Here is a 26,500-nt window from a genome sequence, read left to right on the forward strand (position 1 = left end):
TCTTGCCTTAAGGGGGGGGGGGAGATTAAAGAGATGCAGGAAGTCAAGGATGCCGTCCTATCTATATAATTTCCCCTAAGTCCTGGTTTAGTTTCCTATTACACTGCATCTATGGCTTCGTTGAAGTGGCACTTGGAATTTGGATGCTTTCATGATTGAACAAGTTGCCATCTCATTATAAAGAGAGAAGGTGGAAAGATCCACTTCATCTGGGGGAGGGGGCAGCTTATACACATTTTAAAGAAAGAATTGATGTCCTTCACCCCGGTGTTTATTTTCCATGATTCGACTTTTACAGTAGCTTTGGACTTGGCATGCTTTGAAATCACCGACATACAGGTAAGGTTTACGGGTAACCACCAATCAGTCGCTACCATTCCAGGGAATTTAGTAATTTAGGCGGTGGAACACTTGAACAAAAGGCGCCTTGCTGCTTCTCGAACCTCCTTAGCCCAAAGCCAGGTGATTCTCCTTTTTCTGACCACATTGCATTTGAACGTGGGCCGTTTAATGACTGGATATGAGAACTCATGCTTTGTAAGTGACACCTTTCACTTACGGAGACTTAAAAGGGACATAAGAGTGCGGACTGCATTTTGTCACCGCCGTGCTCTCCCTCAGGAAGGTCGCCTGGGAGGACTCGGAACATATCCTCGGTACACTCGGAGTTCTCGACCTTCAAGCCAGCGAGTGGGAGGTCCCCAACATAACTGGAGAGAGAACAGTCCATCACAAAACTGGCTCCAGACCAAACATGGCAGAGGCTACCGAGACAACGCCATAGAAACCCCACTGAAGCAGGAGTGAAATTCAGGTCACTTGGGAGCCGAGCTCATCACAGAGATTTTGTGGTCATTGAAAAGGTAACTCATTTTAATTTGGGTGCCGGGAGTCAGACCCCGTGGGCACATGACCCCACCTAGGGCACCACGGGGTTCGCTCTTCCCCTCGGGTACAAGCCCCTCAGGAGGGTTACTGCTGACTGACCCCCATCTGGGGGTGGTCTGCCTCTGGCTCCTCCTCTTCCACATCCGCACCGTACTCTTCAAACGCGTCATCGTCCACATCTGGAAGGCCCAGCAGCTACAGAAAGGAAAAGGACAGTCAGTTGTGGGAGCCGCCGGACTCCCAGGCAGGAAGACTCAGGGCCCCAATCGAATAAACGGCACTTGGCAGGGCTTCACACGACAGCAGGGGTCCCCACTCGAGGGAAGCACCCCGCCATTATTTTTAAAATCTGACTTGACAGCATGGCCAAACTTCTTGGGGGATCCCCAGGGGCCTGGCGGCATCAGGAGAGCCTCTAGTTTTAATATCAAAACATGCAGCACACACTAGATCTGAGCAGTGGAGGCGGGATTAGACACCCATGAAAGATTAGTAGTAGAGATGAACAGTACTGCCTCCATCCAGAGCTTATTAAAAAATCTACTACCTACTGTTATTTCCCCCTCTGAAAACACACGACAACACCATCATTTATAGCCTGACCCCAACTCACTGGCACCGAGTGGACTGACTCCAATCCACCCTGCAGGGCAGGATAGAACCGCTGTTGTGGGTCTCCAGGACTCTAACTCTTACAGGAGTAGAAAGCCTCATCTTTCTCCCAAGGAGCAGTTGGTAGGCTTCAACCATGAACCTTGCCGTTAGCAGTCCAATTTGCAACCCACTGCACCACCAGGGTTCAAGTGGAAATGATTGAAATGTTCAACGAGAGACTGAGTTCAATCAGCGATGGTATTATCTGTCCGCTGGAATCTTAAAGGACCCCTAAAAATGGCATGTTTGGAGAATTTAATGATATAAAAATCTAGTCCTGGGTGTAAATCAGGTGGCGTGAGTTTTGAACTGCTGACCTTGCAGTTAGCAGCCCAACGCATAACCCACTATGCCACCGGGACTCCATGCTCTTCGTGACACCCCTCAAATACACAGGAAAGTCAAAAAGTATTGCTGCAGCGTCACAGAAATCATCAGTAAACACAAACACCGGGGCACACGCGAGGCTGCCATTTCTCGATGTGACACTGAGGTCGGTCTGTCTGCTTCCGGCGGGGATGTTTCCTTCACTCTCATTTCCCATGTGACACATGGCAGTTTGGGGCATTTTCAAGGGACTCCCATCATATTCCTTTCCAGTGTTCTTTGACTTGCAGGAATAAAAAGAAGTCTGATGGGGCAAGATCAGGCTGCGGGTAGCTGGGGAGAGGATGCCCAGTGGAATTCTCGCCAGAGAGCGCCTGCTACCTTTGAAGAATGAGCAGGTGATGGGAAATCATGCCTCAGGGCAACTTTCCTGGCCTTTTGTGACCAATGCTGAGAAAATCATTTCATGAAAACTGCTTCTTGATCAGCCCAGAGTCATTTACTGGGGATACTCTGGCCTCCGCTAGTCTCTGTCACTCCCAGCAAATGACTCTGCCCTGATGGGGTTGGGAAGGTGTGTGGAATAGGGGGATACTGATTGCATCATCCCAGTCAGCTCTGAGTGACTGCCATCCCATTGAGTGTAAAGTGAGCCCTCTTAGAAGCATGGACGGGGAACTTATTACCAGCCAGGAGGGCTTTTCTCTGTGCCCTGAGACCCTTGTGCAGGGACTCTCCTCGATCCGAGGAACGGCTTGTACGCCAGAGTGCTGGATGGGAACATCACCCGGTGTTCTTTGTGACAATCTCTCAGATGGCTGTGGCAGTTACAGGATTTCATGTCCACTTGTTAACTAGGGTATAGGAGTGGAGTCTAGCCTGTCAATCAGGTCATAGTCAATGAGACCTTTCCTTCGGGAGGCAGGACACACTCTGTGCTTTGTCTCCTTATGAGACATTCCTGCTGACAAGATACATGGAGGTACACTGGTGGAGCCAGAGCCTTGGAGCTGGAGGAGCCACGTGGAGACCCTTGCCAGCGCTGAGATGCTTCCACCACCACTGGATCCACCAGACTTTCCACCCACTGGCCTGTGATCTTCCTGCACTGGGCATCATTGCATGTCCTTCTGACAGGATCTGCTGGACCAGTGAAGTTCAAGGTAAAAGGGTCAACTCAAAATTATGGGGACTGCTTTTCTGGATTTCAAAAGAGGCCACTGTGTTAGTCTTGGTGGACTAGAGAAGCAAATTCATAGATACTTGTATGTGTGTAAGAGAGAATTTTATATCAAAGAGTCATTGTATATTAAGAAACCCAGCCCAGTTCAAGTCCATAAGTCTGAGATTAGCCCGTATGTCTGTTACCAGCCTATAAATTCCTCTTTAGACTCACACAACAAATGCAATGATGCTGAATGCAGGAAGACCACAGGCCAGTGGGTGGAAGGTCTTGTGGATCCAGTGGAGGTGGAAACATCTCAGTGCTGGTGTGGGTCTCCACTTGGCTCCTCCAGCCCTGGCTCCATTAGCATAGCATCCTCCTCCCTCCTGCTTGCTTACATGAGGAAAAGCTAAACGGATGCTCAAAGTAATGCCTTCACTCTGAAGTTCTTGAACCATAACCCTTACACATGCAGGCCCAAGTCATCTGCTGAACATTACTGGTCACAAGGGCCATGTGGCCTGCCAGAGCAGTCAAGCCAACTGCAGACACATGCTTTCACTTAGAGCTCAGTGGGCTACAGCTGTCTCAAGGAGGACACCGTTCCTGGGGAGAGGCGGGGACAGCCTAGCTCTGCTTCTAAAGTTACTGACCTAGTGTGTGCCAGGAGAAATGCTAAGCCCCTTCCGTTCTATAATCTCCCTTCCAGATTGTGGGGCATGGAACAAAAGAAGTTAGCCTTGAAAGGTAAAGTTGGGTGGTCACAATGTACATAAAACTCACTCACTGCCGTGCAGTCTCTACCAACCCTAGCCACCCTGGAGGGCGGGGAGGAACTGCCCCATGATTTTCTGAGACTGTAACTACATGGGAGTAGAAAGCCCTGTTTTTATCCCTCAGGGTGGCTGGTGGTTTCAAACTGCTGATCTTGTTAGCAGCCCAACTGGTAACCCCTCCACCACCAGGGCTCCTTGCAATCAACATAGCTGAGTAAAAATTGAGCACCCAGTTTTGATTTGGAAGGCTGCTCACGGATAGAGAGAGGGGCAAAGTGCCAAGTGAGTGGCACTGCCTTTGAGTCAATTCTAGCTCGGACACACCCTATGTAGGCATGCTGAGACCTGGGTTCTTACAAGGGCAGAGAGTCTCATGTATGTCTCCCAAGGAGTGGCTGGTGGGTTTAAAACCGGCAACCTCGTGGCCACTGTGTCACTAGGGCTCCTGTCATTAACTGGCTGCTGAGATATAAATGGTGAGCCTGGTTGGTGGACCCAGTGAATGGCCTCAGCGGCTACCAAAAAGCTGGCACTTTGAGTCCACTGGGAGGTTGGTTGGAAGAAAGGCCTGGTAATCTACTTCCCCCAAATAAAAGTCCACCCATGAAAACCTCCTAGGGGCCCAATTCTACTTGGACACATCTGGATTGGAATCAATCTGATGGCAATTTTTTTAAAGGTGTCATATATCTTGTTGCCATCATCAGGAACCTCCCCCCAAATCACCTACTCTCCCAAAGACAAGACATTTGTTCAACAATAACTGTAACAGCTCACTACCCTGAAAAGCTACCCTGAAAGGAAGGTCAAGGGCTCCCTCTCCATTCACCAGTATTAGAGTCGGAGCTGCTGGAGATGCTGTGTTCCAGAGGATTCTGTGGCTCAGTGCGAAAGAGCGTGGTCAATGAGCAATGGTTGTCATGGGCACAGAGGGGGCAACTGAGACATACATCCACCTCTGCCAGCCCTGCCCTAAAGAGGCATGCCGTCAAGGATTCTCCGTAACACACCCAGTGACTCACACTGACCGGAGCCAGAGGGACGATGTAATGCACCCCCTCCTCTCAGCATAGGGCAGCTCAGAGGAGGGGGCCTAAGCCAGTCATGCACAAGCCCACCACTGCCTCTTCCTCATCTTTCCCCCTGCTCTCAGCCTTAGAAGGACCCCTCATGGTGCAATGGGCTCCACACCAAGTTGCTAACTGCAAGGTCTGAAATTCAAACTCATCAGCTATTCTGTGGAAGACAGACGGGCCTGTCTGCACTTGTCAAGACTGAATGACTTGGAAACCCCAAGGGGAAGTTCTACTCTGTCCTATAGGGCCACTATGAGTCAGAATCGACTTGATGGCAAAAAAAATTTGGGTTTCTGTTGGTTTTGTTTCAGATCTTAAACGTGAACCCCAAACATCTCCTTAAAGGTCCTAGCGCTGGGGGAGGGGAGACTCCGGATAGGGCAAGATATGACAAAATAACGATGTATAAATTACCAAGGGCACATGAGGGAGGGGGGAAAGGGGAGGGAGGGGGAAAAAAAAGAGGACCTGATGCAAGGGGCTTAAGTCGAGAGCAAATGCCTTGAAAATGATTGGGGCAGGGAATGTATGGATGTGCTTTATACAATTGATGTATGTATATGTATGGATGGTGATAAGAGTTGTATGAGTCCCTAATAAAATGTAAAAAAAGAAAAGAGGAGAAAAAAATGATTAGGGCAAAGACTGTACAGATGTGCTTTATACAATTGATGTATGTATATGTATGAACTGTGATAAGAATTGTATGAGCCCCAATAAATTGTTTAAAAAAAAAAAAAGGTCCTAGCGCATCAGCCCCACCAACCTATCCTTTGGTGGGAATTCTTCTGCCTGCTCTTTCGAGAGAGGAAAACCAGAGAAGCAGTTAGTTCTTCGTGGCCTTCTGGAGTCAAGGCAGCTGAGCGCAGAGGCTGCAAATTCACTGAGAGGCAGTGGGGACCGGCACTGGGCCTGCAGCGAGGAAGCCCGAGTTCCTCTTAGCATGGGGACCTCAGTCAAGACACCCCTTTCATTGTGCCTCAGCACCCTCACCCGTCAAGTGGGACCATGACCGCTCTTCTCCCACACGAAGGACCTAGGGAGAAAGAGTCCACGAGGAAGCAGACTTGGCCACGAGCTGCATGAGGTAGCACCTTCTATCACGCAGCCGCCTTCTCCCTCCAGCGGCAAGTCGGTTTCAACCCCGCGCTCAGCTGCTCCTCTCAGAGAAAGCAGTGGGAACCCACTCAATAGCTCTGCGAGAGAAATAACTGGTCACCTGCCCAGGAACGATGTCAAAACATCGAGACGGAGCTCTTTATGGGAGTGGAGGGTCTCATCTTTCTCCCTAGGAGCAGCTGGTTGTCTTGAACTGCCGACCCTGTAGTTAGCAGCCTGATGTACAGCCACTGTGGCCCGCGCCAGGACTCCTTTCTCACAGCCTCTCCTCTGGGGAAAAAGGAGGCTTACTATCCCCATCAGGAGTTCGTCTCAGAAACCCCACGGGCAGTGCTGTCCTGACCTAGAGGGTCGCCGTGAGTCAGAATGGACTCCGTGGCAGGGAGTTTGGTTTGGAAGATCCACTAGCTTACTTGCTGAGCACTGTCATAAGCAGCTTGAGTTTACTCTACAGCAAGCCTCTAGGGGGGCTCTCACTCTTCCCAGTGTACAGGTCAGGTCTTACGAGGTCAAGACGTTAGCCAGAGTTACCTTTAAGCAGCAGAGCCAGGCTGTACATGCAGGCCCCTGACTGTAAACCAACAAGCCCGACCACCAGGCTAGCCAGGAAATTCCTTTCCTATTATCCAGAGGGTTCCCTGCTTCCTGCTGGACAGGGCATGTCGCTGCGAAATAATCTAGAGCAGTGGTTCTCAACCTTCCCAATGCGGCGACCCTTTAATTATTTTCGTTGCTAATTTTGCTACTGTTATGAATTGGGTGACCCCTGTGAAAGGGTCGTTCGACACCCCCCCAAAGGGTCGCGACCCACAGGTTAAGAACCGCTGCTCTAGAGTCTTCCTTTCTGTTCCCCCTTCCCCCTCTGTGGTGGGCAAGTCTACGTCCCATTTCACAGTCTAGATTTCCAACCCCCAAGGAGGCACATCACACACAGGAGTACAGACAGACCAGCGAGAATCCTGGGGCGCCCAGCCCTCAGAAAACCAGAAGGGCCTCGTGTATATTTACACGGTCCCTTGAGAATGAAGAGTTTTCCAAACAAGTGTATCCATTGTCTGCAGGACCCAATCCACGACAAGCCTCTGCTGGCTGTCCCTGGGCACCCACCTTGGTGAAAGCAGGGGCTCCTGGAGGCTCTTTTTACCTAATCCCTTAACCAGCTTCTGCTGCTCCACCTCAAATGCAGATTTGCCACCACCACCCCACCCCCCACAATGGGTCTCAGGTGGGCCCTGAAGTCCTGGATTTCTAACAAGTCCCCAGGTGATAGTGATGGGAAACACTGGGGGGAAGCTTTTGATTTAATGCCCAATGCTGCTGCGGAAACCAAACCATCTCCCCGCCCCACCCCCCAACAGGTATCTGAGTCAGACTGTCTCACACACAAGAAATGTCAGCGAGGTGTCCAGGTGGGTCAAAGGCCCAGAGGCAGTTTACTGCTACAGGGAATGGAGACAGGTAGCAAGTCCTGTCCTAGCAGCCACCTGGCTTTCAAAAACAGGCAAGGGCTGGGATGTTCTCAGCATGAGTAAAAGACAAAAACCACGCACTTAAAATGTCAACATTCGGGATCTTTTGTCCCACCCACGCTTGTGGAGGGCAGTCCCTGGGCGGTGCAAACCATCAACACTCCCTCGCTCAGCTGTTTACCTACATGCTGAAAGTTCCTGTGCCGCCAGCAGTGCCCCGGAAGTAAGGCCTGGTACTCTCCTTCTGAAAAAGCCGGCCATTGAAAGTCCCGAGGAAGGAGCGCATTCCACTCTGACAACCATGGCGTCCCCACGAGTCAGAATCGACTCACCGTCGACAGGTGGGTACATGATCTTGACTTACCAGACTCTGCCCCACTGGGGCTGGCTTCCCACAAGTGGGCTTGTTTCCTATTCTGGCCCACAAGGGGTTTTCCCGTAGGGCTTGTTGCGTGGCTCTCCAACCATCAAAGGCAACCAAAACGCCTGACTCTGACAGGGGAGTGACCCTGAGGGGGATTTTTCTGGCAGACTCTCACAGCCAGGAAATCCAGCGGGGAGGCAAGATGAACCCGAGTGGGAAGCCACAGAGAATTATGGCCCCAGGTTGGGTCAGCAGAGGACCACTAGCCCAAACAGGAGCCCAGCTTGTAAAATTGCCAGGGGCCTCATGCCCCTCCCGTGAGTCAGGGAGGAGCGCTAGATAAGCAAGATTCGCTCTTAAACTGAGACATGCGCACGAGAACTTGAAAGGACAAAGATGAGACTCCGACCAGACCAACCCCGGGCAAGGTCTATTCGAATAACGGGAGCCGACAAGACAGGGTCGAGCTACCCCTGTGAGTTTCTGACACTATAACTCTTGATGGGGGCAGAAATCCCCGTCTCTCTCCCTCAGAGCGGCTGATGGGTAAGGTTCAGCTAAATCAAATCTATTAGCTCAATCTTCCTGATGCCGCGACCCTTTAATACAGTTCATCAGGTTGTGGTCACCCCCAACCATTAAATTATTTTCGTTGCTACTTCATGACTCATTTTGCTCCTGTTATGAAATGGGTGGCCCCTGTGAAAGGGCCATTTGACCCCCAAAGGGGTCGCGACCCACAGGTTGAGAACTGCTGCTGCTTAGCATAACTCTTTTCTCTTGTGAGCTGCTTTTTAAAGTGGGAGTCTGTCCGTCGCCACTAAAGAAAGGGCAGGAAAGCACTGAGAAATCATGTGTCACGTGGTGGTCACTGTTTAGATTCGTCAGCACTGTTTGATGACCCAGTGCAGTCCTAGGGTGGCCATCAACCGCGAACCAAGAGTCAAGCAGGAAGAGCGCCCGCTCCCGCCTACCCAACAGCACATTCTTCAGAGCTACTGATCGCTGTCTGGAAGCCCTGCCAGGCCTGCTGCATGCGGGCGCCCTTTACCTCGCTGTGCCCGGCAGAGAGTGTGTCTGTTCCGATTGGAAGGCGTCGCTGCGCCGAGCGCAAGGGCGCGTGATCACTCGTGCCTGTCACATTTGGGTGCCAACAGTCCGAGCGCTTCTGTAATACTAACCCACTCTGAGCAGGGTACACTATGGGGTAAATATAGCTTTTATAGGCACTGGGAAACTGGGGGCAGGGGTGGGTGCTTGCTTTTGTGTGGTACCCGCTGTACCACAGAGGTCCGGAGCCAAACCGCCGGATTTCTGCCGTCTGCCTGCACTGGTAGCAGTCCGTGGACAGAGCTGCCTGCTCCGGGCTGCAAACTCTGCAGCCTGCTGGGCGGGCATCATCACTGACACCCAGGGGCCCGGTAACATGAACGGGGAGGAAGGCGACCAGAAGGAAATCACAGCTCTGCGTCGGCATCCGTTGCCGGGCAGGAGGCCGCTGGGGTGAGACAGGAGGTGGGTCGCTCTGGGAGGGAGCTTGCTCAGTCAAGTGCACAGTCCTTAAGTTGACTAACAGATACTCCCTACCCCCGAGGTATGCTCCAGAAATTGAGGCTCAGCGCAGCACGCTGGCCACACACGTGTGACAGGGTTGTACTCTCCTGGTGACCATGAAGCTCCCAAGGAATCCGTGAGATAGTGACGCAGTTTTGACCCCCACTATAGAGACGGGGACACCGAGGTGGGATGACCTGCTCAAAGTCACACAGCATGGAAGCAGGCCATGGCAGGGCTCATCCACGCCCACCTGGGTCACCTCAACGGCCTCTGTGGGATGAGGGGACCAAGATGGGCTCTGCCACAGTTTCTTCCTGAGCCAGCCCTCCTCTTCGTCTGAGCAGCTCTAGACCCAATCATGTCCCTAAGTCCCACCACCTCATGAAGCTGTCACCCGGCATGTTCTTCCGTGATGAAGCTATCATGTCTGACAACCCTGGCACGTCTGATATGCTGTAACAAGATGAGGGGGCTTCACAAAGTTTGTGGGAAAAGGGAACAGAAAGATCAGGGAATTTTTCCATGACCTTTTGGAAGGCGCTTCTGTACAGGTTCTTGAAAGAAGAAAAGCACGCATGCATTCCCAAATGATGTTTGTGCTGTGTCCACCAGCAAATATTTGGAAAATAGGGGCAAAAAGAAAAGAAAATCCCTCATCCCCCTGCCACCTAGAGGCTCTGGGGTCCTATAGAGACCCTGTCCCTAGGGGACAGAGCAGCTGCCCACCCTTCTTGTAGCCCTAATATCAAACACACCCAACTGTGTGGGCTAAGGATTCGATGCAGATAATTTTTGCTAGAGTCATTGTTGATAAACTTTTGGCTTATCCCACCAATACTTTAAAAAACTAAACTATAACCTCTTACCTTAACCAAATGTTTCTGTTAAGCATGTGTTGAAATTACTTAGCAAATTGTTTTCGCTTCACCAGCATTGTAAGGGTCTCCAAAGCCTCCTCCTTCTCACCAGGATTCAGAGGGTGCCTTCATCCCGTCTGCATCAAGACTCCCAGACACTGATGAGTCCTGAGTCCCCAACAAGAACAGCACCGCCTACTCTTTCATCGTGTGCTGATTTCACACATGGGGAATCAGAAGGGGGATAAAAAGTAACTTGTCTAAGATCACACAGTCAGCCAATGCCAGAGGTGGATTCGACCCAGGCAACTGTCCCCAGAGCTTGGATCCTTCATGGCTGTAGTACAATGACTACACACATTGGGTTAGGAGACCACAGAGGAGGGACACCGAGCGTCTCCTTTCACCACGCCCTCTCGGGAAATGTCTCCCCCAAGAGCCAGCTAAGCGGCAGGGTTGGTAGAGCATCCTTCACTCGCTCTGCACGGCACCTGGGGCTGAATGAGCACTCTGCTCTGTGTCGCGGCCTCTCTTGGTGCCTTTCTGCCTCTCACACGAGTCATGAGCTGGATCCTTGAGGGTCAGAACTAGGGGTTCTGTGTCCTCCCTTTTGTCCTCCAAAACAGTGTTCTGGCAAAGAGCAGATGACCAAAACATTTGGTTGGAAACGAGGTGATGACATAGAGAGGAAGAGGGGGCGTACGATGGTGACAAAGGAAACGTGACGCTTGTTAAGAGACTATGGCTGACACGGAGTCCTCGACATTCACACGCTGCTCTCAGGGCAACTTTGCAGTGTTTCCGTGGCAGGGAGGCTGGTAAGAGGGGGCTGGGGAAGCACATGGTCTGCAGTGTTCATGTGGTAAAGACCGTACGGTCTTGGCCTTGGCAGCAGGGTCACCAAGGAAGGACCCACCCGGACTGCACTTGGACCTGTGCTGTGAAGTGTGTGCAGAATCCGCTTGGCTGGCGCCCACCACACGTGACAGGGGACAGCTGTGGGTGGATCGGTCCTGCTCTCTCTGCATGACGCCGTGGGGTAGGGGCTGGCAGTGGAGCGGCCTGTGCTGGGGTCTGCTCTACACAACGGTCCAAACATGCCGCCAGTGGCTTCCCTCCAGGACGGAAAAACAGCCTCAGGAATTGATGAGGTGGCTGCAGACCCTCAGAGGGAAAGGCTGGGCTCTCCTGTGACCTCCTGGACAACCTTGGGGCACCTGGGTGTGCGTTTCGGCAGCCAACCCTTTCAAGGGCGGCAGTAGCCAGGTGCCTCTTTCCTGCTGCTTATTCCTAAAGCGATCGCCCTTTTACAGAAAACAAGGCAAATGGCACCACAGAGGAGAAACACACTATTCAGGGGAGAGGGAGCAGCGAGCAGGTCGCTGGTAGAGCGCCAAACATCCTTTATTCCGGCTTATAACGCTCCTCCTCATCCAATCTGGGGCACATCCCCAGTGGAGAAACCGAAACCCCAAAGCTGTTGGGTTACCTTCGCTAACCCTGGGGGAGGTGGGGGGGGCTGGCACGGGCTGGCACCAAGATGCACGAAGGCCCAGCCAGTGGGCACTGTAAACACTCACACCCTTCAGCACCAATGCTGGCCACTGGGCCAACCCACTGTCCCTGCCTACTACGAAGGCCCGTCTCAGGAAGGAAACCTGGCGACCCAGCCATAGTCAATCAGCTCGGCGCGTCCCTGTGACACACAAAGGCTTGATATGGCGGAAAATATCTAACCAGCCCAACTGCTTTCAGCTACGCATCTGGATTTACTGGGCCGCAATTCTTCCCGTTCCCATTCGGGCCTCTTTGCCGGAAACACAGCCGCAGCCTTAGAAGAGGAAAGCAGCAGCATCATGCTCTCCACCCTGAGGGTGCTCCTGTACAGGGAACCAGGTGGCTGGCTAATGAGGGGCGTTCCCGGGAGCTAACCAGGTTCACAGAGGGGCTCATTGGCGAAGAAGTATTTTTCGGCCTAAGACTGGGGGCGGGGACACATTTTTCAAACACGTTTGCCGAACTGGCTATCGCACATGAAGGTCTAGGGCGTATGGGAAGGGCTAACCCGCCCAGAACATGGCACCTGACAGAATCACCCCAATGGTCTTCTCCCACAGCCTCCTCCACCCCAACCCCCATCTCAGGAATTGACAACTCCACTCCCTTCTCGGCTCAGACAAGAAACGCTGGCACGATCCTTGCGTGGTTTCCCTCACACGGGATCAGCAGTTTGTTCTGCGGGGTCTACTTTCAAACCATAACCAGAATCAAACACTTCTTACCATATCCTCGTCCAAACCACCATCAGCTCTTACCCGGGGAACAGCAGCGGCCTACTCACTGGGCTCCCCGCTTCCACCCTTACAGCCACAGTCGTCAGGGGTGTCTTTCCAAGGATGAAGTCGGCTGTCAACTCATGTTTGGCTCAGACTCCCCCAATTGCTTCCCATTACGGTAACTTAGCTAGCAAAAGTTGCCACCTCCCCTTTACGTCAGCCACACGGGCCTTTCACCTCCTGGCCTTCACACCGGCTAATCCCTCTGTCCAGCACAGTGATCTCCACGTTACAGTCCCTCATGTGGTGGAGACCCCCAACCACAAAATTATTTTTGTTGCTACTTTGTAACTGTCATTCTGCTACGGTTATGAGTCATAATGTAAATATCTGATATGCAGGATGTATTTTCATTGTTACAAATTGAACATAATGAAAGCAGAGGGATTAATCACAAAAAGATGTAATTATAGGTTGTAAAATATTTATGTCTAATGACAAATAAATGAAACTTTGTCTTGAAACTTTGTCTTCACTCCGGGTCCTTGCGTGTGGGTGTACGTGCATGTGGGCAGACCCGCCTGGAGATGGATAGAGAGGAGCGGTGTCTCAGTTCCTAAGACCATGGGAAATATGTGTTTTCCGATGGTCACAGGCAATCCCCATGAAAAGGTCGCTCGACCCCCAAAGCAGTTGAGAACCGCTGGTCTAGCATGTTCTTCCCCCAGATCCCTTTTGGGGTTTTCCTTCCTGCCAACGTCTTCTCAGATGTTACCAATGTCACCTCCTTGGTGAAGCATTCCCTGCTCCCCAGGTTGGCAATATCAGCTCCCTGGACACTTCTCACTTTAGCCTTCCCCAGACTCATTTCTCTCTCCTTAGCCTTGTCACTGAACAACACATTCTGTGCTGTGCTTATTTATCATGCCTTCCCCCCACCCCAGCCCACCCCCCACAGAAGCCCAGAGAGGTCTAGGATTTTCATGCATTTAGTCCAAATGCTAGCCAACAGTGCCAAGAGCCTAGTGGGAACTCAGTCAATATTTATAGAATGTCAGGATGGAGGAGGGACAAACTCTATTTTTTAATCAAACACCTATTTTGAATGACCAGAAGTGGTTTACAACTGACCCATGGCAACGCTCAGGGACAGAACGGGATCCCGTGGGCTTTCCTGGGCTCGGGTCTAGGGAACAGCAGCCCTGGTGGCAGGGGGCTTCTCACTGGGCCGCCAAGGGAAGGGCCAGTGGTTGAACCTCCCAGATCCTCTGCAGCAAAAAGGCCCTGCAGTCTATGCCGCCAAGACCCGCAGCCATGGAAATCCTGCAGGGCAGCTCTCCTATCTCCCAGGCTTGCTCTGAGTTGCAATGGGCTCGGAGGGAGTGGACTGAGTGGGGGTTTAATCAGAACAGGAGTGGATCGCCAGGTCTTTACTCTCGTAGGGTTCAGACCATGGCCTATGGTCAGTCAAGTGCTTTTCCAATGCATCACCCAAAGGACACAAATCAGGGAGAGTGACAAAATTCACTCAGATCCCCGTTCCTGTTGCTGCGGACCAAATGACCAGCTTTGGAACGGGATAAAATGCCGAATTCAATACAAATGACACCTTTTTAAGGACAAAGGGGCTTCACCCATGGGGGGGGGGGGGCGACAAGAAGCAGAAGTGAGAAGGTGAGGCCAGCGGCCAGCCCTTCCTTTATTGCAAAGTCGCCCTCCGGGAGGGCAGCCTAACACAGAAAGCTGCTTTTGTCCTGAGGGGCATTTGCTGAGCTTGCCAGAAACAGCTAGAAACTTTGCTGCCTTCTCAGCCTACTCCAGGAGTGGGGCAGCAAATGAAATGTTAATACGCAGGGTCTTCCAAAGGAGCAGCCTGTGATAAATTACCCCTGCTTTAAGTTGGGGTTCCTAGGGCTGAACTAGAAGGAGCCAGCCCGGCAGCCTGGCATCCCATCACCGGGAGCAATCTGGGGCTGACAGGCCGCAGAGGAAGCACAGCAGCGTCCCTGCTCTGGAGGAAGCTGCTGTCCTTTCTTTGTGTCCCTGTGTATTCCTACACACTCTTTCTCACATGTGGCAACGACCACATGGCCAGAGATAAGCCCACACCCAAGAAAACCAAATACCGAGGGAGGGCCAGCAGAAACCAGAGACAAGCCGGATCACAGAGGCTGGCGACACAGGGACAGCAGACACCATCCAGTATGCAGGCCAGTTATCTAGGTTCTAGAAAATAAGAGAGACGCTCAACCATTTCAGCAGGGAAGTATAAGTAGACACCATAAATTTCTTTTTTAAAGAATTGAAATTCTAAAGCAAATACCGCTGATGGTGAGGAGTCTGACTGTGGGCAAGGAGCTCCACATGGCCGGGGCCAAGGCCAGGGCAGGCAGGTGTGCATGCTTGGGGGTATTGATCATCAGACTTTAATCGTCCAATAAAGACACGGAGAAACAGGTGATCTTCAAACTAGGGGGTGGGTATTCATTTCCGATGTTCAGCAGCTATGAAAGGTACCGTCAATTAGCAACAAACAGATTCCTAAATCCCAAGAGAAACAGGGGTGGAGGGAGAACGAGAAACACAAGCTCTCTCCAAGGGGGCATTATAACAGGCAAGAGGAACGCCTTCAATATCCAGTTGTATCCTTCTTGGTGCCGACCAGCATAATGGTCCATCACGTCACTGCCCCTCGACAACGCCCTAGGCACTCCAATATCGCTCCCACCGTTCCGAGACAGGAGCCCTGGGAGTGCAGTGGTTATGAGCGGGGCTGTGATCTGCAAAGTCAGGAGTTCGAAACCACCAGCACTGCACAGACAGGCGAGGAGTTACAGTCCTGCAAACCTACAGAGGTCGCTCTATCCTGCCCCTTTGGGTGGCATCCACTCCATGGCAGTGAACTTGGTCTTTTGGTTTTCATTCCAAGAGCGAGGCCCCCTGGTGGTGACGCGGGTAAAGCACTTGACTGCTGACGGAAAGGCTGGTTTGAAGCCAAAAGCAGCCCCACCCAGTCTGGTGAGCTGCTTCTGGAAGCTGACAGACTAGGAAACCCCCAGGGCAGTTGCACTGGGTAAGGTAGGGTTGCTGTGAGCCAGAAGTGACTCACAGGCACCCGACGATGAGGGCATGGCCAGAGAACTTCCATGACAACTTGTAAGCATTTTGGTTTTCCGCCTACTGAGGGAGAACAGGAACACTCAGCTGTCTCACAAAGGATCTGTTTGCTTCCCACCCCGTCGTCCGGGATTCTCAACTCAAGCGATGCTAGAAATAACCAGCACCCCTTGGCCAAACAGCTGTGTCACCTCTCCTCCCTCCTCACCCCCACCCCATCCCCAGCACTGGCTGCTATCTTTAAGGCCAGAGCCAGCAAGAGAAAAAACAAACAAACAAACAATTAGTCATCCCAGGAGAGTGTTTTAGCCCACTTTCCCCATTATCCATGTTATTCAAAACACAATACGAAAGCAAGCAAGCCATCTTTAGAAGCCGAGCAGGCACCTACGGGTCTGAAAGACTTGAAGACTTTTTCCAAGACTTCCTGGAGCGTCTTCTTGCCGCAGGAGGAGATGTAGTCCTGTGCCAGCTGCAGGAAAGGCAGGCAGTCCTCGCTCTCACTCCACACGTGCTGCAAAGACACACGGGTCAGGGCAGTCAGCAATCACATCCAGGGAGCCACGCGAGCGGGGCTTGTTTCTTTTAACGCTGTCAGATCGCACGGGCTGGCGAAGCCCCCTTTCTGGAGTCAAGTCAGACATTTGTTTTTGACTCGTTTGACTCGAAGGAGACCGAAGAAACACACATGCCATGGAAAACCTGCAGTTTGGGGATCCACAATCTCACCGGTAAGGCACCCTGCTGACGCAGGGGGGTGTGCTGTGACTTGCCAAGTGCAAGGTCAGAAGTTCGTTTGGACCCACCAGCTGCTTGAAGGAAGAAAGGGGGAGGGGGATGTCTGCTCTTGTAAGAAAAGGAGTCTTGCAAACCCCTGGGAGTCGTTCTGTTCCGTCCTAGGGAGAACCTGGGAGTTGGAATCGGCTTGGTAGCATGTCCGTTGGGATTTCGGCGCTTTGAATCTCATCTGCTGAATTTGCCGTCGGAACTAAAAAGGGAAAGGGGCGGCGGGGCTGATATTCTACCACCCCTGGTTTCCACTGTTCTCCTCTCATGGGAGCTAATGATATCATGACAACAGGAGGGAGGAGACGCCACCAGCCGGCACCCCCAACACTTGGGGCTCTGGCTAGGGCTCAAGGATCAATTAAGCATGGTTTGTAACTATGAACTCGGAACCAACTTTCTTTACCCCATCAGCCTGTGGGGGTAGAGGTGAGAATGATGGTGGTACACTGATTTTGAAATGAAAAGAACAAAGAACTTAGGAGAAGTCACTAGATCACCCCAAAGCCTTTCAAAAGCCTTCATTTAAAATGCGTTTGAAGAGGGCAATACACCGAAAGCATTGTTTCACACCAGTACAGGGAGACTAGTTTTAGGGCTCACTTTGTCCTATAGCGAAGGCGAGGTTTTTTCCATGCAAGGATATTGTCTTAGCACCTCTTTAAGACAAGGCAAGCTTCTCCCATAAATGCTGAAGGATTTGGAAGAAGCCCAAGAAGCAGGCTGGTGAGGTCTGGATACAGCAGCACCTGGTCTGTATATCTGAGCAAGGAGGAGCAGGAGCGAGGGGGGCTGCCGGGATTATCTGTCAGGGACCAAGCAGTACCAGTCAGAGGACCCATGACAGCGCAGCACCGCGGAAAGCCGGTGCAGGCCTGGAGGGGGGAAATTAGCACCGTGAGGGAGCCGCAGAGGTTCAGTAGCTGGAAGCCAGGGCTCCTGTCTGGAGAAACGGTCCATGTGGAACACAAACCTGCTCCTATAAATACAACTGATTGGAGCATTGTTCTAGAACATGACATGCCTGCCACTTGCTAAACACAGACCACGTGCCGTTTCTCCTTGCAGGATCCCCCCCAGAACTGCTTCTACAGACTCAGCGAGCCGCTCAGAGCTACGTACGAGCCAGTGACGAGGCGCTCCAACAGCACCTTCACACCCCACCTACCAGTATTCCCTGAATGGGAAGGCCCATTTCCGACCATGGGTGTTCTCATCTCTGACAAGACAGACAATGGTTGTAAATCCTAACCCCTATAAACCCAAATGAAACTCACTGCCATCAAGTCGATACTGACTCACAGCATCCTAGTAAGAGAGGGTGGAACTGTCACCGTGGGGTTCCAAGACTATAACTCTTCACAGGAGTAGAAAGCCTTCTTTCTCCCTTGGAGCGGCTGGTGAATTTGAACTGCTGACCTTGTGGTTAGCAGCCGAACATGGAACCACTACGCCCCCAGGGCTCCTCCCCAACCTCAATACCTATAGTTATAATCCCTCCAGGGAATGAGTTTTCCATGTTGTGTTAATACAGTAGTATGCGTGGAGGGTATGTTTGAAGCCTACCTCTTTTGAAAGAAAGAAAAAAAAAGGCTGATTGAACCAGAAAGAGAGCCCAAGCAGAGGAGAAGGTGTGATCAGCACGGGACAGAGTTACTTACTCCCTGCCATTGAGTCGATTCTGACTCACAGTAGCCCTGTAGGGCAGGGGAGTGCTGCCCTGTGGGCTTCCAACGCTGTAACTCTTCAAGAAATCAGCAAGTCTCATACTTTTTCCTTGGAGTGACTGGTGGGTTTGAACTGATGACCTTGTGGCTAGTGGCCCAATGCGTAACCTACTATACCACCAGCGCTTCTTGGCAACTAGATCAGAAGCTGAAAAGCGACAAGGACACTCCCCTAGAGCGGACAGAGTGAGTATTTCCCTAGAACTGATTTCTTGAATTCTGACTGCCGGTCTCCCACATTGTACGTAAATGAGCTTCTGGTTGTGAAATCCACCCACTGTGATATTTCGCTTATAGCAGTATTGGATAACTGCGGACGGCCCGGGGATTTACTTGCAAAAACCAGCCACTGAAAACCTTATGGTCACAACAGAACATTGTCGAACTTGCTTGCTTTGGATGCCTGCCCAGAAGGCCTCGATTGCTGGAGGAGAGCATCCAGCTGGATGAAGTTGCGGGGCTATGAGGGCAAAGGAGACCCCGGCTGAGATGGACTAAAACATGCTGGCGACTTTGAGGGTGACCAGCATCAAGCAGCACTGTGTTCTGTCGTGCTGAGGCCATCATGCGTTTGGCGGCATCTGGGAGCAACATGCAAAGAAAGAAGCATGACCACAAGGTGGTGTCCACAAGATAGAGCCAGGCCAGCTGCTCGGGACAATGTCGTGACACGATGCTGGGGGGCCAGGACGACCACTCTCTTAACTCAGATCCCAGGGCCCTGGGTCCCAGAGCGTGTTCCCAGTAACTTTGAACGATGGAAAAGATGCCATGTGTAGCTGAACACTGAGCCCTGGGGATGTGCTGGGTGACACGTTGGACCGCTAATCTCAAGGTCAGCAGTTCCAACCCCCCAGCTGCTCCTCAGGAGAAAGATGAGGCTTTCTACTCCCATAAAGACTTACAATCTCCAAAGCCCACAGGGGCTGTTCTATCCTTGTCCTGTAGGGTCATTCTGAGTCAAAAATGGATTCACTGGCAGTGAGTCTGGTTTGGGCATCAAACATCCACTTTGGCCACAAAGAAACTATAGCACGGATCTGAGAACCTCATGCTTTGAACAATCTTCCTTCACGGCAAGTATAATCCCGGCCCAGAAAGGATTGACTTTCCAACAGCATGGTTATGAGCAGTGACAGGTCACAGATCGTTGTGTTTCACTAGCCCACAGAGGCTGGCGAGCCAGGCAAACGCCTCGTAGTGAAGAGGGAAGCGGAGCCCGCAGTTCCCGACTCTCTGAGAGCAGCCGGGTCATCAGGAGGGCTTGTGAAAACAGCTGCCTGTGGAGTTTCCATCTCAGCAGCTCAGGGTGGAGCGTGGGGCTCTGCGTTAGAAGGGGCGATGCTTCTGAGCCACACGGGGGTGAACCACCAGCAGAGCCCAGGGGGCCGACAGGAGCCACCTTGTCAAGTGTTTCCAAAGGAAACATCTCCAAGTACTGCCGCTACGGCCTGAGACCGGCCCGATCTCAGTGCAGCAGCTGTTTCAAGAAGGTAGCCCTCCTAGTGCTTACCTGGGCAGCCGACTCTTTCCTCTCGACACCAAACAACAACACAAACACTCCCTGTCACCGAGTCCACTCAGACCTCCACTGACCCTATGCGACAGAAGGGAGTTGCCCCTGTGGGTCTCCGAGACTACAACTTGTTCTGGGAGCAGAAAGCCTCACGTTCCTCAGGGGGTGGCTTGTGGCTTTGAATTGCTGGAGGTGAAAATTCCTGGTGGGCACGTGGCTCACAGAACACATCATCGGTGACCCTCCTTTCTATGCAGGGCCAGGATTTATTACAAAAACTCACCCCGCCATGTCACCGGTAAGGAGGAGAATGAGCACCGTCCTGTCTTCCCTAGGTAGAAGTTATCAAAATGTGGTATTACAGCAATGAAAATAATTCCCTTCTATACCTGTTTTTCAAGTTCTTTCTGCATGCTGCCCCTGCTCCTGCTCCACGCACCGGAGGGTACTATGTGGCGTGAGGACACGGCGGTTTCCCATTCTGCACAGCAACAGCTCTGCCAAAGGGCCGTGGTTAGGGGCCTCACTCTCACCGTGGCTCTGGGGTGTGGGTTCTTCGTGGCTTACTTCAAAGCATATTGCTGTCCCGAGAACTGACAGAAGAAGACAAAAGCCACAAACCATCGCATGCCACCAACAGATGTCTGCACAGGGTGGGAGGAGCCTAGGTAACCATAGCTACCATCCATCTGCCCTCTGGGACCACTGTTGACCCTTTTTATCAAAGAGAACACTATGGCTCAAAGAGGTTCAACACCTTGCTGACGGCCCCCAGGGAGTGCGGTGTAGAACCAGAACATCAGCCTGAGCATGCCCACTGGGCTTCAGCGGCACTCTGGGCCAGATGGCCAGCCTGCGCCTCGGCATGGTCATTAGTGACCCAGCAAAAATGACACGCTCATGGGCAGCTATAAAAATCCCAGGAGATAGCCTGTAGGTGGCCTCACGCTTCACATTCATTTTATTCTCCCCAGGATTTCAGGAGTCTTCAGAAAGACGTTTCTTCTGAAACAATCTCAGCATGTATCAGGCACCGCTACTGTGGCAAGCTTCACGATTTGCCAAGCAAGCACCAAGGCCATCCGCATCCACTTGTCTGCACTGAATCGTCACAATCATAAACGTGATGACGCCAATTTGACAGATGAGGAAACTGGAGACTCGAGCTTAAGTAAGAAGGGGCTCCCTCTCCCCTCCACCACCGATGGCACCTGATTGGACCTCATTTACACCCAGCATTTACTTTCCCCTAACATGGAAAAGGATGCCACTCAGACACATGGTTAAGAATATGCCTAGACCCCAAATGGTCCACATCATCCTTTTTTATGTCAAAATGGGTTTGTGAACCATGCCAACTGCTCTCTTTTTTGGGGCCTGGAGTGGGATCATTAAATTTTAAAAAATCAGATTCAAATATGTTTTCTTTTCAGCAGGAGAAGGATGGCAATAACTTGGCCCTTCCGTCCCACAATCATTAGTGCCCAGGCACTGGCTGAGTGACAGGACCCTCATCTGTTTCTCCTGACCTGGGACAAGGAGGGAGAGAGCAGTTGGTGCCCCATGCCCATGAGTAAGTGCATGCACACACCTGCACACCCACATGCCCCTCCATCTGTCTGGGGTGTAGATGGCTGACAGCACCCCGCTCCTCACGCTAACAGAGCCTGCAGGAACTCCGACTGGCAGAAAAGGGGAGAGAGCCAGGCTGTCTTGAGCTCACAGTCTCCTCCAGCCTGGCTTCAGAGGGCAGCAGAGCCCACCTTGGCACACCTGGAGGCAGGGGCAGCTCTGCCCCTGAACTCTCTCCTAACTTTGTCCTGGGACTGAGGGCTGTGTAGAGAGAGGCCGGAGTAAGGGCTGGAGTTTGGAGAGGGATGGCGTGGCCTGTGAAGTGAGAAGAGGAACTGTCACAGTAGAAAACTCAGAAAAAGGGGCCCTTGTTCTCAGGCCTCTGGAGCAACTGGCCTGGTCCTGCCACCAAGCTGTGCCCTTCTGCAAGGAGGACAGGACAGAGCTGAGTCCCGGGTGAGTCTCCCCAATTCACCGAGCCTCAGGCTCCACGTGGGTAAGATGAAGAAAAACAGGCCTATGTCAGAGAATTTCTGTAAGGTCCATGAAGAAGCTGCCTTTGAACCTACAGACTGGCTTGGGGTTCCTATCGCCACTCCTGAAATACTATGTATTCAACCTAGGGCAGTGGTCTCAACCTTCCTAATGCCACGACTTTCACACAGTTCCTCATGTTGTGACCCCCCAACCATAACATTATTTTCATTGCTACTTCATAACTGTAATTTTGCTACTGTTATGAATTGGACGACCCCTGTAAAAAAGATCATTTGACCTCCCAAAGGGACTGCGACCCACAGGCTGAGAACCACCGGCCCAGGGCTACAGTTCCAGTCACTCTACATGAATTGTGGGAAGATTAGTAAACCTCATGGTGCCACAGTCTCCTCAATGTAACATGGGGATAATCATAGAACATTCCTTATGAGATTACGGCTACGATGAAAGGCGCTCACTTAGGCCAAGTTCTTATAACAGTGCACACAAGGGGTGACTACTCTCCTCTGCTGCTGCTATTCCCGAGAGTCTGTCTGCTACCCTAGACTGGAGACTACGCTCGATCATCGTCGGGCACTGGCCCACGCATTTGGGATACGTTGATGAATAAGTAAGGTGATAAGGTCCCTGTCCTCGTGGGGCTTGTAGTCTAGTGGGGAGTGAGAAAAACACCCACAGCAGGTACTGACCAGTGCTCTGATAGGAAGGAAAGCTGGGAACATGAAGCAGCTGTGTGGTGGGGAAGGTTCCCCTCAGGACTCAATGGCCATGAAGATCAGTGGGAAGAGTCTGCTAGGCAGACGGAATAGCAAGTGCATGAGCCCTGGGGCGGGGATAAGTCTGCTTGTCTGACAACCAGAAAGACCGGGGAGCTGATGTTGGAGGGGCACGGTGGGAGATGGCTCGTGCAGGGGGCTTGAGGTCAGGCAGGGCAAGGGTTGAAGTTTTATTGCTGAGTCATGAGAAGTCAGTTTAGACAAAGTGGAATGTGGTGGCGATGTGGGCTGTCTTGTCCTTTCCACAGATTCAGCGTGACTGCTGTGTGGAGATAGATGAGCTTCTGGTGGCCGGAGGTGGACACAGCAGGGGAAATTACACGCAAGGAGACAGACAGGCAGGGAGATAAGAGAAAAGTGCCATTGGCTTGGACCAGTGTGACAGCCCAGAAGTGAAGAGGGAGAGATGGACACCAGATATGATCTGCGGGTACCCTTGGCAGAATTTTACATCGAATGCAAGAAGCGGTGAAGAGTGGCGTCCAGGACAACCTTAGCTTTTTGGCTTGAATGACTAGATTGGTGTTCCCAGAGAGACAAATAGGCAGATGGGCTTGTTTTGTTTTGAGCAGTTCTCAAACAGCCCTGCAGGAAGACGCTAGTATTATTACCTCCATTTTACAGCTATGCCATAGAAGGGTTAAATAATCTCCCCAGTGCGCACAGTTAGAACGGGCAGCTGGGGATAGAGCCAGGCAGTCTGATCCCAGAGCCTGGATAAAATGGCCCCAGGAGGATGAGGGGAAAGCCCCTACTTGTATTCTAGAAAGCCCCATGCTAACATGTTTGCTGGAAGTCCTACCAAGACCTGATTTTTTTCATCAAAGAATGCTGGAAAACTAGTTTGCACACTGAGAAATGCCACGCAGAGATAAACTCCTTTTGCGAACCAAACAGTCAAATAACAGGGACTTCACTCCTCTCAAAATCTTCGAAAGCTTACCAGATTTCCTGGGAAGGAAGGAAAAGGGGAGATGTACGATACTTACTTCATGCTGAGGCACTTAAGTAGAAGCAAACATAAAATTCACAGCCTGCCCTGGGACAAGTTAGAGGAGAGGGTTGAGCTAAGAGGTCCTTGGCTGGCTTCTTGTCCATGATAGTTTCCAGAAACATCGAGAGAGCTCCAATCTACCCAAGAAATTATTTCCTCCCCCAAAGTCTATCTTCCTTATCAGATTCATTTAATTCAGAGCCAAGGAATACTTTCAAACATTTTACTCATTCCTGGGAAGATCATGAAAACAGGAGTGGTCTTTAGAAGTGGCTACACGGTGGACAGCTAACCAAAAGGTCAGCAATTCAAACCCATGGAGAACAATGCACTGTCCCCTCCAGGAAACAGTTACAGTCTCAGAAATCCAGAGGGGCAGTTCTACCCTGTCCTACAGCATAGCTATGAATCAGAATCAACTTAATGGCAATGAGTTTGAGGGTTTGTTTTGTTTTTTGGGGGGTGTTTGGATATAGTGTTTAAGAATGATGGTTTGATATACATATTTCAGGTAAGAAAGACTGCCTGCCTCAAGCTTTCCTCTTTACTTAGTCTTTTGGGGGCCATTTTTTGGGGGGTACCCTCTGGAGCAGTTCTACTCTGTAACACACGACTGGGGTCCTCAGGAGTCCAAATGAACTCCATGGCCACAAGGTTTTGGTTTGAAATCTGACTGTGCTTGCTGCTTCTGGACTGGTGGATGCTCTATCTGTCTGATCATCTGAGCTCTGCTATTGGTTCCTCCATTTTGGAGACATGCAAACTAAGCTCAGGGCAAGGCATTTGGCCAGAGTCACACACAGCCAGAACTCAAATCTGGCTGTCACTCACAGCCATCCCTCTCTCTGCTGGGTGTCCCTGGTCTGGGGCCCTGGTGGGTTCTTCTGCTCTGTGGGGTGGGTGGTGCGTGGGAGGGGCTTACTTTATTGGCAACTCATGCAGGTACCTTCAGCCCTCCAGGATTGAGAAGGCGACCTTGCAGTCTAACTCCTTAATAAACTTCCTGTAGGCGGATGGAGACGCCTGGTGGCTGGGACTGAGCCCAGGCCTTGTCTCGCCCCACCTGAGGAGTGAGGAGAACAGAGGCCACGCCTCCCGCCACGCCACCCCTGTCAGTCCATTAGGGCAGCAGCGCCAAGCCCAGGCTGGTGACCACACGGTAACCCGAGCTCACAGCTGCCTCCATCTTACATTTGGGGACCATTATTTTCCCCTGTCCTTATTAGCGCTGCAGGAAGGGCAATCTTCCCTGACTCCGCACCTCCCCACCCCCTCGCCCCAGCTAACCTTTCTTCCAGCACTGCCAGCCCCAAGATGCCCAGAGGGTGCTGAAAGCAAAGTCGCAAGTGTGAGCCCCGCAGTTCGAGGTCCCGGTCCCTTGGAGCTGTGGGTGGGTGGGAGAATCTGGTAGTCGTCTGCCCAAACCGAGGTGTCTAGGCAGGTCATTGCCTTTGACAGGACCGACCCCACCAGGGTGTCACACACATCTCCACAGCAGCTCACAGGGAGCAGTGGAATCGTGTGTGTGTGTGTGTGTATGTGTGTGTGTGTGTGTTGAGGTGTGTGCGCACACGCGCGTGTGGTCATAAGATCCAGGGTGTAATACCGCAGAGGTGGTCCAGGAGATCCGGCATGGCTAGCGTGGACAGAGGCTTTGTGTCCAAATGCGCAGCAGCGCTGGCAGTCACACTGGGTGGGGGTGGGGCGGGTGGGGCAGGGGTGGAGGTTTCTCCTAGGCGGGGAATCCAGGGAGTTGTGTGTGCAAGTTGGGAGGGGAGCGGGATTCCCAGTCCTGGGATGCTGGGTGGTTGGCTGCTCCGATGATGAGGGAGGGGCCGGGCACCCCAGCTGGGGCGGATGCATCTTGGGGACATCCCCGGGATGCTCCAAGCCCTGAGTCACAAACGGGCTGCAGGGTCATATTCCTGAAAGGGAGTCCGCAGGCGGCCGGAGACAGGGGTGGTGGAAGGGGTTGCACATCAGAGTACTCTCCCACTCCAGACCCAGCCCAGCCCGTGAAGCTTCACGGGACCCTTGCCGCGCCCCACCCGGCCCCACCCCGGGCCTCCCTGGCCAAGTGAGAAACCCAGTGCGCAGCGTCCAGCCCTTTACGCACCACACTGGGCGCCGGACCGACTCTCCACCGCGCGAGAGCCCTGGCGCCGCGAGCGTCCCCACTCCCCCCCCCCCGCCCCCGCCACTCACAAAATTGTCCCCGCAGCCGTTGTCCGGACACAGCACGTAGAAGGAGACGCCGGGGTCGGCGTAGAAATCCATCCTGCGCTCGGTCTCCTCGGTGGCGATGAGATCGAAGGGCGTGTTGGAGCACCATTTATCCGCAACGTCAGCCAGCTGCTGGAAATCCATCCTGGCCGCCGCGCCCGCGCTCCCGGGCTCCGCGCTCGCAGCCCGCCTGCCTCCCTCCCTGCCTGCCTGCCTGCCGCCGCCCCTCTCCCTCCCTGCCTGCTCCGGCGTCCTCCTCCCGGCGCGGGCCGGCGGGATCGCGGGCGCGGCCACGGGCCGGGCAGCTCCGCTCCCTCGCGGTCCCTGGGCAGCTCCCGCCGGGGACTGTTTACATGCTGGGTGCAGCGGCGCGGCGGGCGGCGACCCGGACGGTGCTGCGCCGCGGCCGCGACTCCTCCTCCGCCCCGCCCCCTGCCCGCCCCCTTGGGCCGCCCCCGAGGCTGGCGCGGCCGGGCCGGGCACCAGCTGGCTGCGGGCGCGGCACCTCCTCTGGCTCCTCCCTCCCCTTCCCGTCCCCGCCCTCTCCACTTTCTTTTCCGCGGGGCCGAACGTTCCCAGGGCCGCGGCGAGCGCCGGGCCGCTTCGGCCCGTGACGTCATAGCCCCGGGCCAATCGCCGGTGCCCTGGGCCCGCACCTCGGCCTGCGAGCCCGGTGACGTCACGGCAGTAGCCGGCGTGCCGCGGCGCCCCAGCCATGCTCCCGGGGTTGCCCCGATGCGGCCGGAGCGCCGCGCTCCCAGGT

General features: G+C 52.8%; 1 protein-coding gene across 1 annotated transcript; it reads right to left on the reverse strand.

Moving 5' to 3' along the window:
• Window positions 1–249: 249 nt before the first annotated feature.
• On the reverse strand, window positions 250–26,130 carry MTURN (maturin, neural progenitor differentiation regulator homolog). Its single transcript, XM_075558224.1, has 3 exons — window positions 25,720–26,130; window positions 16,037–16,159; window positions 250–1,083 (listed from the first exon to the last, which is right to left on the reverse strand). Exons 1-3 carry the CDS (start codon window positions 25,879–25,881, stop codon window positions 973–975), a joined length of 396 nt encoding a protein of 131 aa, XP_075414339.1. The 5' UTR covers window positions 25,882–26,130; the 3' UTR covers window positions 250–972.
• Between the last annotated feature and the right edge of the window lie 370 nt (window positions 26,131–26,500).

This window comes from Tenrec ecaudatus, chromosome 9, assembly GCF_050624435.1.
Source record: "Tenrec ecaudatus isolate mTenEca1 chromosome 9, mTenEca1.hap1, whole genome shotgun sequence".
NCBI classification, from domain to species: domain Eukaryota; kingdom Metazoa; phylum Chordata; class Mammalia; order Afrosoricida; family Tenrecidae; genus Tenrec; species Tenrec ecaudatus.

Excerpts from the sequence above, each read along its gene's own strand:
- MTURN (XM_075558224.1), bottom strand. The coding sequence starts at position 25,881 with ATGGATTTCCAGCAGCTGGCTGACGTTGCGGATAAATGGTGCTCCAAC. Across the intron at positions 16,160-25,719 it reads ACGGCTGCGGGGACAATTTT|CACGTGTGGAGTGAGAGCGA; the intron begins GTGAGTGGCGGG and ends GTGTCTTTGCAG. Across the intron at positions 1,084-16,036 it reads TCTTCAAGTCTTTCAGACCC|CTGCTGGGCCTTCCAGATGT; the intron begins GTAGGTGCCTGC and ends TCCTTTCTGTAG.